Genomic DNA, 15,361 nt, shown 5'->3' on the forward strand with positions numbered 1-15,361 from the left:
GGTTCTATCTCTATTACTTAAAGGTGTTCCTATAAAATCACTGTAAGGGCATGCTACTGTAAGCTGGTCACATAAGCAATTTAAGCAAGTTAAACAAAGCAGTTGATTTCCGCTTCTTTTGTTTTGGTTACCTTCCCCCATGAGTTAAACTGTACAGACAATACAAGCCCACGGGGCACAATCCTTGAATAGCAACACACAGAATAATGCAAGGCCAGGATGGGCTAAGGGGACCAGATTCCTTTCCTTCTAGTTTTTCTCCACTAATTAGAGCATTCCCAGATTTTCTTTTCCCATCTATCACTGGAGATGATCCTTCTAGATATAATTTTTCTCCTCTTTGTAACTTCTGTTCTCTTAGATCTGGACACATTTTTGTTTGTAGCTCTGTGATCTCTGTGCAGTCATGCATTAGTTCTTTCCGTGGGACCCCATAGAGAAACTGAGCATGGCTTTTTATATTTGTCATTCTCAGCTCTAATTAAGGGGAGGTTCTGCTGTATTTCAACTAACCCACTGAATATTTCACTCTCCTGTTTCACCAGAATACCATACAGTGTCACACATCTCCAGATTACAAATTTTCTTTCAGGGGTGTGGGGGGTGTAGGGTTGTCCTAATTCCTAGGGCTATTATTAAATCCCTTCCTAACAAATTATATCCAGCCTCTGGTAATAACAATAAGTCATTTACCCCAAATTTTTCATCTGATTCAATTTATACTTTTTAAATCACAGGGACTGGGAACGGTTCTCCCCCAACCCCAATTACTGAGATACATTCCTGACTTAATTTGCATCCTTGGGGTAACTTTCTTATGGTGGTCCTAGAGGCTCCTGTATCTACTAAAAATACTTCCTTATTGTGAGGACCAAGTCTTAATTTTACCAAGGGCTCTTTTGGTGTTTCGGTCCTCATTAAATACAGTCTCTGACACCCCTACTCCTCCTGAAACCTCTTTTCATCCTGCTTCCTTTTCTGGCAAAATTTCTGCTAGTGTCCCTACCCCTGGCAATAGAAACAGGTGGGTCTCGAGTCATTAGGGGTAGAATTTAGATTACCCTGATATCTCAATGCTTTTGTGGATCCTTTGGTGTTAGAAGCCTTTTGCATTTTTATCATTGTTTTAAAACCTTCTCTCTCCTCCTTTCCCTTCCTCTATGCTTGACCCTCATACATGTACAATCTTTACACATGAACAGTTTCTGCACTTTTTCTACAACTTTCTGTAACTCTTGCCAGGGAGCTCCTCGCCGCTTTCCCCGCACGCTGAATGGGCCAAAGCGGCGTCTCCCGTTTCCCTGTTGTGCAGAAATGCGGTGACAGCAGCAGCCGTGCCCGCTGTGTCGGCCCGGGAGCGGAGCGGCGGCGGCACCGGAGCCCGGCGAGGCGGCGGCGGAGCTCGGAGGCGGCTCCAGCCCAGGTGGGACCCGCGGTCGGTGCTGCCCCAGCTCGGGGCTCGGTAGGGGCGGAGGGGCCGCGGTGAGGGCCGGGGGGTTCTGGCGAGAAAGGACCTTCTCCGCGCTGGGCAGTGCCAGCTTCACTTCTGAGCCCAGCACAGCGCTGTCCTTCCTCAGCTGTGCCCTGTGCCTTGCACTTCCTCTCAGGGTCACCTCAGTGCCTCTCCATCCCCAGTGCCAACGCTGGGCTGGGGCTGCAGAGGAAAAGTCTCTGCAATCCATCCTGCCACCGATGCTGCCTGCAGTGAGTGCATTGCCCTCATGACACAACAAGCTCCAATGGGAAATCCAATGTGAAATCCTAATCGCGCTGGGCTCTTGGAAATCATCACGAACTGGCCTGAAGGTGACGCTGTTGCACTGCCCTTGGAAAGGAGGTGAACAGCTGACACGTGCTGAGGACAAATCCCACTTTTCGTATGTGGCACCTGGCTGTGAAGAAGGGTCTGTCAGCTGCTGCCCCTCTCTCTCTGCTTCAGGGAAAGACGGTCGGAGCTGCTGCATAGGGAAGGGAATTCGCTGCCACCGCCACAGCCCAGCCCAGAGCTGCTTCTCCTGCTGTGGGGCTGTGGGCTGAGCCCGTGCTGGTGAGAGCAGCCCCTGCACGGGCCCCTCAGCGTCACCCCTCAGTGCCGCAGGGCCCTGTCCCCCCTGCTCGGGTGCCCGGGATCCTGAGCTCGCCTCTCCCTGCCCTGCTCACACCCGGCTGCCGCTGCCCACAGCGCCCCTGCCGGCCGCGCCCGGAACTGCAGCGAGGGGAAAGCGCCGGGACAGGCGGGGCTGGGGCTGGGCCGGCTCGGGCAGCGCCGCGCTGGGGGTTTGGTTTTTTTTGTATTGAGACTGTTTTATACTTTGTTATTATTTGTTATAGTAATAAAAACTGATTTTCATTTTCTGATATCTTTGCCTGATACCCCATGAATTTCAGAGGTATAATAATCGAGAGGGAAAGGGTTTATATTTTCTATTGCCAGGGAGGCTCCTGCCTTCCTTAGCAGATCCCTGTCTTTTAAACCAAAACACCCCCATCCCTCTGTGCCACTGTGAGGGGAGAAGGGAGGGAGGGAATCGGGGACAAAGTGAAGCCCAGGAAGGAGAGAACAGTGTGGGGAAGGTGCATTTTTAGGGCTTGGCATACCTCTCATTTTCTTGCTCTGATTTGTTTAATAATAAATTCAATTAAAATTGTCCCTGCAGCCCTTTAGTGTGTGGTTGAAATAAAGCCCATCAGAACTCCATACAATACACCCTTCCTGCCTTTCGTTCATCTACTCCTCTCTGTGGCTGGAGTGTGTGACTGTGCTTGCTTGTATCCCTGGGCACAGCACACACACACACACACAGTGCCCATGGCAGAGCAGGACGTGTGCCCTCACACCTGGGCACAGCACACACGGGCACACAGGGCTGGGCACACTCGGGCACAGCTCTCTGGCACAGCTCTCCTGGCCCCGATGCCCCCGGGCTCTCTCCTCGTGGGACAGTGACACGGTGAGCACGGGGACATTGTGGCACCGTTTAAGGAGCCCCCTCTGTGCCTTTGGGCTGGGGACACACAGGCCTGTGCTAAAGGAAAGGTCAGAGAGAGACCAGGCTGGATTCTGCTGCTTGCCTCTCACCCTCCCAGGGCCAAACTGAGCCCGTTTTGCTGTCCTGTGTTCCCCAGAGCCTGAGGAGCTCGAGGGAGAGCATTGGGAAGGTTGATTGAGGGTCACTGCTGGTGCACAGCACTCGGGGCATTTTTCACCCCTTGCATTCCCATGGGCTGTTGGGGCAGGAACTCACAACAGCCTGAGCCCACTGCCTCAGCAGCCTGTGCTCTGTCCAGGGGCCCTTTCACTCCTCACCTGGGCAGGGGAACGTGTGGCTCTGGTGCTGGGGAGGGCAGCTCACAGTGCCCTGGGGACAGGGAAAGGAAAGCTCCAGGCCTCTCTGCAGGGGGACGGGGACTTTGAAACAAAGGTGTTCATCAAGATTTCATCTTGGACTGAACGGCGTAAAGGTGTCTGTGTTACGCATGGAAATTTGAGTGGAAATTTCTAATAAAGTGGTAATTTCTAATTGAATGCAATTTCTTATAAAGTATTCTCATCACTGTAAGGTCTCTTGTTTTCTAAAGAAGTTTTTCTTCAGTCAGACAGGAAATCACTTTCTGATGTACGGCTGTCAGTGCTGACTTAAGGTACACTTTGACAAGGCATGTATTTAGCTTTCTACAGCAGTGCTAGAGATTCTACGAGCATTTGAATCCCTGCAGTGTAACCAAGCCTTTGAGACCCAGCTTTCAGAAGACACCCACGTGGAGGAAAGGAGTGGTCTGTGGTTAGCCCAGTTTAACTAGTGAATGTCACATCTTGTGGTCACGTGTGTCTTCTGCTGGGTAAACATGGTGACAGGAACTACTCCTAGTGCCACAGCAAGAGTTTGAGGGTTAGCTGCTAACCCTAACCCTAACTGCTGGCCAAGACTGGATTTCCTGTTTCTGATACTGCTAAAGTTTTACATGGCTCACTGGGAGTCCAAAAACTTCTGCTAGAACCATTGTTATAAAAAACAATTCCAGTCTTTCCTAGGGATCTTTTTCTTTGGGACCCTCCTAACAGTTCTGAGTGAGCTCCCTGGCCTCACTACATCTGTCTGTTTCTCAATTCAGCTCTCAGGTAGAAGGATCCTTCCAAGCCAAAGGGATTTCTGAAGCAGTCCCAGCCTGCAGCCCCTGGGTGCCTTCAGGCCATCCATCCAAAAGGAAAAGTGACTTCTGGACCCTGAGAGAGCCCAGTGATCTGTTGGCAGCAGAAATCAGGAATGGAGAAGGTGATTCCAGCTCTGCTGGGTGCTGTTCCTCCCCATTGGACAGGAGAGGATCAAGCACATTCCATCAGCCTTTGCTTCCTCAGGGCATGAAATCCCTGAGGAGACAAGGCCACCTCAGGGCATCAGATCCCACCTGAGAGAAGGAAGTGCTAAAAACCTCACCATGGTCTCAGCCACTAAAATGAAGAACTTTTCTTGTGGGTCCCCAATACCATTTCCAACAAAGCCCAGCTGGTGCTGAAAAATGCATTCACATTCAGGGGGCAAAACCAATAAGGAGTCACAGACATCTGGGGTAAAATGAGGGACATATAAAAGTAAAATTTCTCTTTGTTTTCAACAGAGGCAGATTTTCATCTTTTAAGCCCAAATCTTGTCTGACACACAAAAGAATATTAAATCCATGAACACTTTAGTTCCAACTTGAAATACTTGGTTTTTGGCAATTCTATTTTTACATTAAGTGTGGCTGGATGAACACTACTGTAGTGGTGTTGGTTTTCAATTTCAGATATCTTTAATTTTGAGATTTTTAAATTAATGTGTTGGTGAGTGTGGTGGGTTTTAGTGTTGGTTAATTACTAAGGTATTTATTTTTTGTTGTGAGGTAGGATTAGGAGAAATGTAAAGTAGTTTTAAAACTTTAAAGAGTATAAAATTTTATTGAAAGTAAATGAAAGAAAAAAAGTAGTAAGAATTAAAATAAAGTTTTCAGAATGCTTTTCTTTCCTTTACATTTTTTTACTGATAATGTAAAGAAACTAAACTTAAAAATTCTAGTCAGTTTATTACTTTTAAAATAATTTTTTAGTTTATTTAGGGAGAGAACTCTTTTTCTAAGGGTTGAAACTTCTTTATAAAATAAAAGAAAACAGATTTTTTGGTGGTTTTTAATTTTCTTCTGGATAGTAGTTGTTTGGGGAACTTTGCTATTGTGAAGGTTTCCTTATTTTTATAAACTGTTTAATAGTTTATTGGTGGATTATGTTGATTTACAGGGTATTGCATTTAAGATGAGTTGTTTAAAGGTAGAAGATTTTATTATTTATTTTTTAAATTATTTTCATCTCTGGGAAAAGAGATTTTTCTCTTTTTTTGGAAGTATAGGATTATTATTCTCTCTTTTTTATTTAATTTTTTATGGGATTAAAGTTATTTTAATATTTATTTATTTTAGTATGGAGGTGTTATTATTTGAAGGAGGTTTGATATTATTTGAATACTTTCATTTTTCTGTAGTTTCATGTGTTTTAGGAAAAAATGAGGTTTTTTGCTTCAAATTTATACGAGGATTTCAGTTTTAAAATTAAGATATTGTTCCCTTTTTTAAAAAATTGGGATTTAACATCTTCTTTACTGATTTTGCTGGTTGTATGTTGGATTTTTATATGCTTGTATTTTGGCTTGTTTTGTTTTTCTTTTACTCGAGGGAGGATTGAAGTATTGAAAGGGTTAACATTTTCTTTCCGGTCTATGTGACAGGACGCTGCAGCTGGGACTGTGGAAGGATTGGTTTCATGATTGTTCTCTTATTTTTCTGTGTTGAATTCTCACTGCAGGGTTACTGTGGGTTATGGGTTGTTGAGGTTTCGGTTCCAGCTGCGCTGGGGGAGGGGATTTCCTGATGAGATCCCACAGCCGCTGCCAGCCCTGCTCCTTTCTGGTCTCTGCAGCTTCCTCCCGTTCCTGCCCAGCACCCACAGGGCCCGGCCAGAACAGAACGGGGCCGATGCGGGGAAGGAGCCCGGCCCGGGGGAACGGGTCCGACCCGGGGCAGGGCTGCCCGGCCCGGCCCGACCGAGACGGGGGCTGGGCCCGGGGCCGCCACCTCCTCGCCCACTGGGAAAGAAAGAAAGAGGAAGTTCCTGGGTTTTTCCCTCTTTAACTTGGGTGTTTCACAGAGCCGTGCCCAGCTTCTCAGCAGTTTAACAGAAATTTTTCCCCTATTGCAAACCACAACAATTACTCATGCACACAAATTTTAAGACTCCTACTACAAAGTGCAGAAATTACTGAAAATTCTCTTCTACTGGCATTAAGAATAAACATGTCTAAAGATTTCTTTGTGTGCAGAGTAGCTACAATTAATAGTTTCAGCATTAAAATCAACTGCAAACCAACGATTTCAGGAAAAGTCTTAAAGAAATTAACAGTGTATCTCAGGTATTTTCTCAGTCACACTTTCAAGATGAGTGGCACAAACTAAACTTCCTCAGGCAGTAACAGAGGTTACATTGCACTGTGAGACTCGGCTTTTCCAGGGAGAGGAGAGAGGAGCAGAAGCTTCGCAAAGCTTTGCCAACTCTGTCCTCTCACAGTAATGACCTCCTAGTACTACTGACAGTATGCTGCTACAAGAGCAGATTGGAAATCAGTGTGAGAAACGACCCTCTCTTTTAACATTTTAAAAAGGTTTATTAAACCTAGACAAAAAATTACAACAAAGGACTGAATAAAGAAAAACCACAGCTCTCGGAGCCCAGCCCTGCATCCCCCGTGGTTTGCAGCCTGGCAGCTCGGTGACAGAAGTGGCTGCTCTCCCTTTGGTGCCCTCGGTGCTGCACAGGCAGCCCTGGCCCTCCCAAGGTCTGTCAGTGCTGACAGCCGTGCTCGCTGTCCCTCGGTGAAGATGCTTTCGTGCACCTTGCCGGAAGGGCAGGCGGTGCCAGCCGCGCCTCTCCGTGCCCAGCCTGCCCTTCCCGCAGTGCCCCGAGTGCTGGGGCTGCTGCAGGGACAGGGAAAGGGCAGCGTGGGCTCCCATGGGAGTAACAGCGCTGTACAGCTGAACAGCCACGCAATAGCTGCCTCTGAATGCTGAGGGGCAGCTCTCACATTGCTCCAGCATGACATCAGCAACCACAGAGAAAGGAACATGCAGACAGGAAGTGGTAAAATGGAGGGGAGAACCAGGGCACACACAAAGCGAGTGTTTGATATTTTTGTAACTGTTGCTGTTCTCTTTGCAGACTTGCCGACTTGCTTCTTTCAGCGTGTTATTGCCACAACCACAGACTCTGTGTGGTGTAGGTGCCGTGTGCTGAGTAAATACAGGTCAAGAAAGACAAAGAGGGAGAGGGAGAGGGAGAGGGAGAGGGAGAGGGAGAGGGAGAGGGAGAGGGAGAGGGAGAGGAGAGGAAGAAAAAAAAAAGAAGGGGATGGGGGAAGAAAGAAGAAACTTTTCCTTCTTCTCATAAAACAGAAGCAAATTAAACACTTGCACCCCTGTCACAGCAGCCCGAGCAGCACCGAGCTCCCTGAGCGCTCCCCCTGTGCCCGTGGGCTCCAGGCCGGCCCTGCGGGGAAATCTCCGCAGCCCCCGGGCGCTCCCGGGCCAGCCCTGCCGGGCGCCACCGCCCCGGGCTCCTTCCAGCCGGGTTTGCTCTCCTGACAGCTCCAGTCTCGCCTCTTCAAGAGCAGAGCACGCTGTGCCCACAGGGCTTTGCCGCTGGCAGCACTGCGAGAGATCCTGGGAACACTGGCAGGGAACTGGGAGCACAGGGAATGCCAGGAGGGAGCTGGGAGGGAGAGTGGGAGCAGCGGGAGTGAGCAGGAAGGAGCACTGGCAGGGATATCAGGAGCCCTGGGAAGGAACAGCGCTCCCAGCTCCTGCCCAGTGCTCTCCCCATCCCTGCCGGGGCTTGCCAGGAAGAGGGAAACTGGCAGGGAACTGGGAGGGAACTGCTCAGCACTGTGCGAGGGGCAGCAGCCCCAGGGGTGAGCAGTGAGGAGGGGGAAGTGCCCCCAGTCCCTCCCCAGTGCCCCAAAAATGGGATTGAAATGGAGGGGGGAAAGCTTTTCTGTAATTGTGTTTGAACTTGGGGGTGATCTCCATTTACCTGTGATTTGAAGGGTGTCAGTTGACAGAAAACACAGCTTTTTCATAATTTTGGGTGTCTCACTAGGCAGGCAATCACCATTTTCCTTGATTTTCCTGTTTATATGGAAGGAGAAACCCTTTATGGTACTCTTTGAATTGAGGGAAAGAGCCCCATTTTCATCATCTCCAGGCTCAAACCGAGAGCACACACGGCTGTCCCTGGTCTGAAAGGGCTTCCCTTGAGAGGAACCTCTTGATGTGCCACTGTAAGAATTCCATCGAGGAGGAGCCTCCATTTGATGGGAGCTCCACAGATGAAAAAGATTTGCAAAAGCCCCCAGAATGGTCTTTGTAGAGAGAAACTGCATTTTCCCTCGTTTATGGAGGCTAAATTGGGAGAAAATCCCCTTCTGTGAGAATACCTGAGGCTGTGTCTGATTCCCACAGAGCAGGAGCAGCCTTGCCCTCAGCAGGTCACAGCCCTGTCCCATGAGGATGTGGCACAAAAGGGTCGGGAAACACCACAGGACCTCAGCTCAGATGAGGCTTTTGACAGAGCCCAGAGATCTCATCCTGGAACTCTGAAAACACAGGAAAATCATGAGACAGCCCTGGGTCAGGGCACAGCAACCCTGCTGGAACAAGAGAAGGGACTCAAGGCTGAGCAGGCAGTGCAGGGAACGGCTGCAGACAGCCTGTTCAAAGAGATGCACCTGCACCTGGAGAGCAAAACAGAGAGAGCCCAAAGTGACGCCATGCCTTGTAGATAGTCACACAAAGATATGTCAAAGTTCATGAAAAGCCAGTTATAAATAAGGTAATGGTGTCTTATGAAGAATGCCTGTTATAAAAATGAGTGAATTCACATGATGGAACCAATCTATCAGCAGTGACTGTCTCAGGAATTGGAGACAATATTCTTCCAGCATTCCTGTATCCATACAATGAAACACTGAACAGCTTACAATGGATAACAGCCATAATGTAGAACAACCACCCACTCTCCTGTGTTATCTGTGGAAGATAAAGCAGAAGAGATCACAATCAATGATCCTGTCAGGCAGAGCAGCACTGACACCTGTGCCATCTGTGAGAGGATCAAGGGCCCCACAAACTGTATCTTCTCTTATCCAAAAGCAGGCGTTTATCAGTGTTTCATCACAGCTCATTCAGTGGGATCTGTCTTACCTCTAGAAGGAAAGAACCACATCTTGCAATGCAAGCAAACATATTTAAGCAAAATTAACTTGGGACTTAAAATCAATTGCAGAGTAATTCAATGTCACATCAATAGAATTAGAGGTACACTTAAGAGAACTTAAAGGTAACATCTTTAATACTGAATAAAAATTGATCTCAACAAAACTTTAATAGAACATGAAATGGCTTAAAGTGAAGAAGAATGAAACGTGACCTCATCCAAACTCAACAACACTCAAATCTGACAGAAATCTACCTTGACATAAATGAGTCTTGATAAAAATAATTCAATAGAGTAATAAAACATAACATTACTCAGATCTAACTTGGCTTAATCTTACCAACACTAAAATCATATTCAAATAAAACAGAACTGAACTAAGAATGAGTGTCCTTAAAAGTTCTGGGTACTATGAAATGTAACTTATTCTGATGGTATTAATACCAAAAGACACTGAAAATGTGAACCAAGCATGGCTGAAATAACGGCCTGATGGATTTCCTGCAGGGATTAGAAAATGTAACAAATAACTGGACCCTATGTAATTTAACAGTGAGTAAAACTCATGACAGCCACAAATTTTAAGAAATCAGAAATTTACTTAAAACTTTTAAAGCGCAATTCTACCAAAAGAAACAACAAAGTAGAATTTGGCCAAGTGTCCAAGAGATCGGGAGCTTCTCGAGACTGTATTTAGTGTAATACCATGTGGTAAATGTTATCAGCATTTCTATTAAAGAAATTAGATTGTGTTATGCTGTACATGATAATAACGAAGCACTGCATGTACCGCTTTGAATCTTGCCAATAACAATTCTCAGAGAAATCAGAGTTCACGAAAAACACAAGACTAACTTCAAATAAGCATTTCAGCACATATTTACGGCATTCTAGGACACGTTCCGTGAGGCTTCAGTAACCAGGGGCAGTCAGAGCCCTTCGGCAAATGCCGGGGGTTCGCCCCGCCTCAGGGCTGGGGAGCCACGGGGGAGAATGAGTTCGCCCGGGGCCAAGCGGAGCCGGCGGGCAAAGCCGAGCCCCGGGAGCGGGGAAAGCGCCGGCGGCAGCGAGGGGAAAGCCGAGCTGGGAGAGCCGAGCTGGGACCTGCCCGGGGCTCGGGGTGAGGCGGGGCAGCCCCGCGCCTGCCGCCACCGCAGGGGGTTTGCACTGCGCTCAGCCGGGCCAAAGGGACTCGGGTTCACATCCCGCAATCGGGGCTGGCAGCGACGGGAGGCGCCAGAACGGTGACGGAACCGATCCCGGAGAAGGCAGCGGGAACCCCGGGGGGAGCGAAAGGGGCGGGGCCGGGGCTGGGCGGGGGAGCAAAACGGCCCCGCCTCCGAGCCTCGATTGGCCGCTCTCCCGCCGCTGATTGGTCAGATCCGCCAAACTTCCTCCCACGCATCCCTGAAAGAAGTGAGGGGGTACGAGTTGCGCCCATAAGACCGGAGGCGCAGCGGCGGTAGCGCCTGGAGCCCGGCAAGGCGTTAATCGAGCTTGGAAGCGGCTTCTGCACAGGTGCGACTCGCGGTCGGTTTTGCCTCAGCTCGGGGTTCTGGTGAGTTCCGTGTGCCGGAATCCCTTCGTTCACAGGCAGGGAGCCGCAGCGGCCGTGCCGGCGCTCGGTGTGCCCGGGCTCCGAGGCGCCGGGGCAGGGAATCATGCGGGGCACAATGGTGAGCAGCCCGAGGCTGCTGCTTCTTTCCCCTCGGCAGGCGGACTCCGAGCCGCAGCTGCCGTTTCAGGGGCGAGGCCGCCACGAGCCGGGCCGGCAGTGTTACTCTCAGGAGCGCGGGCAGCGGCAGGAGAGGCTTGGAGTGCGACCGTCGGGGGGCAGGGGCGGCGGGGAGGAGGCTGTGGGCAACGGCAGTGCGGGGAGCGGGGCCGCGCCGAGGGGCCGGCGGCGGCGGGCGGGGCCGGCGGCGGCGGGCGGGGCCGGCCTCCCATTGTACCCGCTCTGATCCGAGTTTTTTTTTTTTGTAGAGTCACATAATTTTATTACTGTTCTCTGTTTCAGCTTTTCCTACGATTATAGTGACTTTAAAATTTGGTTGCTTTGCTGTGGAGTCTTTTGTTTGATATTAATTTGAACTATGTCTGTCCATACTTCTAAGTCTTACAGAAAAAAGTCTTTTTTCTATAGTATTTTCAGCGGGTTTTAGTTTTAAGATTGAGTCATTTCTTTATGTCTCTTGTTTGGGATTCAATGTCTTCGTTACTGTCTCAGACGCTGTACAGCTTTTAGTAGCTAAAAGTTTGGCATCGCTTTTTTAAATACCTCCTGTGCAAATCCAAAACAGGTGGATATCGTCCAGAACTGGAATACACTTTTATCTGCCTGAGCTGCAAAGGCGCGGTGGGAGGGGACGGCCGCTGCGAATCCTGTGCGAAAACCCCGCGCTAAAGAAAAGGGACCCACGCCGGAGGACCTGCAGAAGAACCGCAGCCCCCGGGGAAGCTGCTCCTGCCGGTCTCCCCCGCTGCGGGCCGCGGCCCCCGCTCTCCCCCTGCGCTGCACGGCCCGGCCATCGCCACCGGCCGGGGCTCGGCTCGGCACGCCCATCACAGCACCGCGGGTGAAGGCAGGACCCTCGCTGCTTTCAACGCTAACTGGGCAAAACGGGGAAAACCCGCTCTGACATCCACAGCGGAACCTGACTCCGGCCGTGCCGGGCTGGTGGGTGTGACCGGCCCGGGACCGGAGCGGCGGCGGCGGGTGGCGAAGTCGGGACGGACCTCGGAGCGGAGGCGACACCGGGTCCCAGCGAGGCGGCGGCTCCAGCCCAGGTGGGACCGCGGTCGGTGCTGCCCCAGCTCGGGGCTCGCTGCGGGCGGAGGGGGCCGCGCTGAGGGCCGGGGGGTTCTGGCGAGTTCCTGGTGCCGGCTGCCCCCGTGTGCCCCCTGCGCTGGGATCGCCCAGGGAGCGGCTGCCCGCGCTCTCCTCCGTGCCCGGATGGCCGGCATGGAGCCGCTGCCGCGGCAGCGATGGCTCATCCCGGCTGCTCTCGCTATGACGGAGGCGGCTGCTCCGTGCCCGGGACCGTTCCCACCCGTGCGGCACCGGGCTGGGGCCGCTGCTCGGGCGGGAGGTGTCCTTGCCCGGCTCGGGGCTGGCACGGCATGAACTTGAACGCAGTGCCTCAGAGCCCAAAGCGCTGCAGGCGCCGGGTGCGGGCACAAAGCGGCGCATGCAGCCTGCTCCGGGGCAGAGGCTTCTCGGCGCTGCGCTCTGTGCCGGGAGCCGCTCCGTGTGCCCAGGCAGGGAGCCGCAGCGGCCGTGCCGGCGCTCGGTGTGCCCGGGCTCCGAGGCGCCGGGACAGGGAATCATGCGGGGCACAATGGTGAGCAGCCCGGGGCTGACTCCGAGCCGCAGCTGCCCCGGGCCAGCAGCAGCCGGCAGCTCGCAGGCGCTCTCAGCGCCCGGCCCGGCACGGAGCTGGGCTGCAGCGGCTGCAGAGCCACAGGGGCCGCGGCTGCGGCCGCCGCAGAGCTGCCGGAGGCTGCGCTTGTCTCCGCACCTGCTGCCGCACCTCTGGGCAGCGGCGACAGCGCAGCCACAGCTGCCACCGCCCTCCTGAGCCCCCGCACGGCCGGCACCAGCAGCGACCTCTCTTCGTGTCCCTTTCAGGGTGCCATCAGTGCGGCTGCAAAGCTGTTCCCGAGGCCGAGCTCCCAAAGAATATGTCAGCAGTCCTGATGAAGCTCCTGATTCCCCAGGAGAGACCAGCAGCCGCGGTTCCACACTTGCCTGGGGCCCAAAAACCCTCTTGGCATAAGCAGGGGGATGCCACTTGTGAGCGTGCAGCGAGTGCAGGTGTGGAGAATGGATTCTGCACATGTGATGGGAGCGTGAGGGAGCCCCTGCCTCCCCAGAGCACAGCAGCAACGGGCAATGAATGTAAAAGGAACCTCAGAAGACTCCTGGGTGAGTACAGGGCCACCCCTGTGGCCTATAGGCAGGGGCCCGTGTCCCCTCCCAAGGCCAGGGCTGGCAGGTGTGTGGCTGTTTCCCATGGATGTTTGGAAGAGGCCTCGTGCTCTGCTGGGCCCCATCAGTGGCTGCAAGCAAGAGCCCCAGCTGCCCCCAAGTCTGTGCAGTTCTCCTGCTGCAGCCTGTGCCCGCAGCTGTGTCCCTGCCTGTGGCCAGGCTCTTGGCTCTCTGGCTGCCAGCTGAGGGAGGCCCACACTGCCTCAGGGCTCCCTGCTCTGCTCCCTGGCCATGGGCTGAGCAGATTGCAGGGCCGGCTCTGCTTCTGGCAGCCAGCAGCTCTTTCCTGCTCCAGGTGAACGGTTCAGGTGCCATCCCGTGGGCACGGCGGTGCTGATTCTGCTGCTCCTGGTGCTGGTGCTGGCTTTGGGGGCGGCCTTGGCTGTGCTGGCAGGTAAGGAAGGGGCAGCAGCGTGGGCCCAGCCCCTCGGGGCAGAGCGGGCTCCCTGCGCAGGGGAATCCTGAGAGCTTCTCCTCTTCCCCCTGCAGCACCACAGGTTCCAGTCACACCTGCGACCCCGCAGTGCTGTCCCCCTGGCTGGGTGGGCTACAATGGGGTCTGCTACTACTTCTCACAGGATTACAGCACGTGGGAGCAGGGTCAGGAACGGTGCTCCCAGCTCGGGGCCTCCCTGGCCATTGCCAAGGATGAGGAGGCCATGGTGAGTGAGGGGCTGCGGGCGGTGTGGGGTGGCTGAGGGCAGCCTGGGGGCGCTCCTGGGCCGGGCTCGGTGCTCGTAGGGCCGGGGCTGCAGCCCTGGGCCGGGGCCTTGCAGGGAAGGAGCCCCGGCGTGCGGGGGCAGTCCCGGGCACGTGTCCCCCCGAGGGGCCGGGGCAGCTCCCACTCCTCTCTCCCGGGCAGGATTTCCTCTGCCGCCTGTGTGGGAACGTCGATTACTGGCTCGGTCTGCGCAGACGGGGCGAGCGCCTGCAGTGGGGGGACGGCAGCAGCTACAGCTCCCGGTGAGTGCCGGGGAGCCGGGCAGGGCCTGGGGGCACAGGTGCACAAGGGCTTCCCCTGGCAGCCAGCGCTGCCTCTGCTCCTCCCTGCAGGGCTCCTGTCATTGGCAATTCCTACTGTGTGTACCTGGCTGACAAGAAATTGAGGAGCATGAACTGCTCCAATGAGCGGCCGTATCTCTGCAGCAAGGCCCAAGCTCCCCTGTAACAGGGGCTGCACAAAGGACCTTCTCCACACTGGGCAGTGCCAGCTTCACCTCTGAGCCCAGCACAGCGCTGTCCTTCCTCAGCTGCGCCCTGTGCCTTGCACTTCCTCTCAGGGTCACCTCAGTGCCTCTCCATCCCCAGTGCCAGCGCTGGGCTGGGGCTGCAAAGGAAAAGTCTCTGCAATCCATCCTGGCACCGATGCTGCCTGCAGTGCGTGCATTGACCTCACTACATGTGGGAAATACGGGGCTCACTCTTTGCACTTTTTATAAATAATTTTTATGGGTTTAAGTCCTGCCCTGGGGTGCTTGTCTGCTTGCACAGGGTTAACTCAACCTACGCTTTCTATATGCTGTTACATATATAGAGCTACATGCACATTTATTAGAGTGCATGTAGCTCCAATATTTAAGATTTATAATATAAAATATATTTTTAAATTATATATATGGACTATATGTAAATTTTTAACAGCTTTTAAGAATTGCATCATAACATTGAATTTTCTTGCTGGTTTACGTTTTTTAACTTTTTCAGGCCATCTTGTACCTTAAGCTGTTATATTTCATGGTTTCTTGTGATTCTATATTTTTTATTTTCACTCCCTGATAATGAGGATCAATAAAGTCTTTTTTTCCCATGCTCTTGTTTCTGTTATCTTGTCTTTCTGATAAGGAAGTCCTTGAATCTGGAAAATCACTTAAGTATTTGACACCATTTTCTGAGTTAGTTACATGAAACAATCATTCCAAGATATCTCAGCCTCTATTGTGCTATGGCCTAAGATAGTATCTGTGACACTTCTATTTATTAAAGCTATAGGGTGCATACATAAACTGACAGATTATAGTATATCAAATGCAGTAATTACAAATTGTACTATATCAGGGTTTTTGTGATCAGTAATAGCGTGC

General features: G+C 52.1%; 1 protein-coding gene across 1 annotated transcript; it reads left to right on the forward strand.

Annotated features, from left to right (window-relative positions):
• The first annotated feature begins 1,357 nt into the window (after positions 1-1,357).
• Positions 1,358-15,089, forward strand: LOC141729665 (C-type lectin domain family 2 member F-like). Its single transcript, XM_074544504.1, has 6 exons — positions 1,358-1,423; positions 12,921-13,217; positions 13,576-13,674; positions 13,770-13,942; positions 14,143-14,243; positions 14,334-15,089. The coding sequence occupies exons 2-6, from the start codon at positions 12,974-12,976 to the stop codon at positions 14,446-14,448; spliced, it is 732 nt and encodes a 243-aa protein (XP_074400605.1). The 5' UTR covers positions 1,358-1,423; positions 12,921-12,973; the 3' UTR covers positions 14,449-15,089.
• Positions 15,090-15,361: the final 272 nt, after the last annotated feature.

Source organism: Zonotrichia albicollis, chromosome 7 (genome assembly GCF_047830755.1).
Source record: "Zonotrichia albicollis isolate bZonAlb1 chromosome 7, bZonAlb1.hap1, whole genome shotgun sequence".
NCBI lineage: Eukaryota > Metazoa > Chordata > Aves > Passeriformes > Passerellidae > Zonotrichia > Zonotrichia albicollis.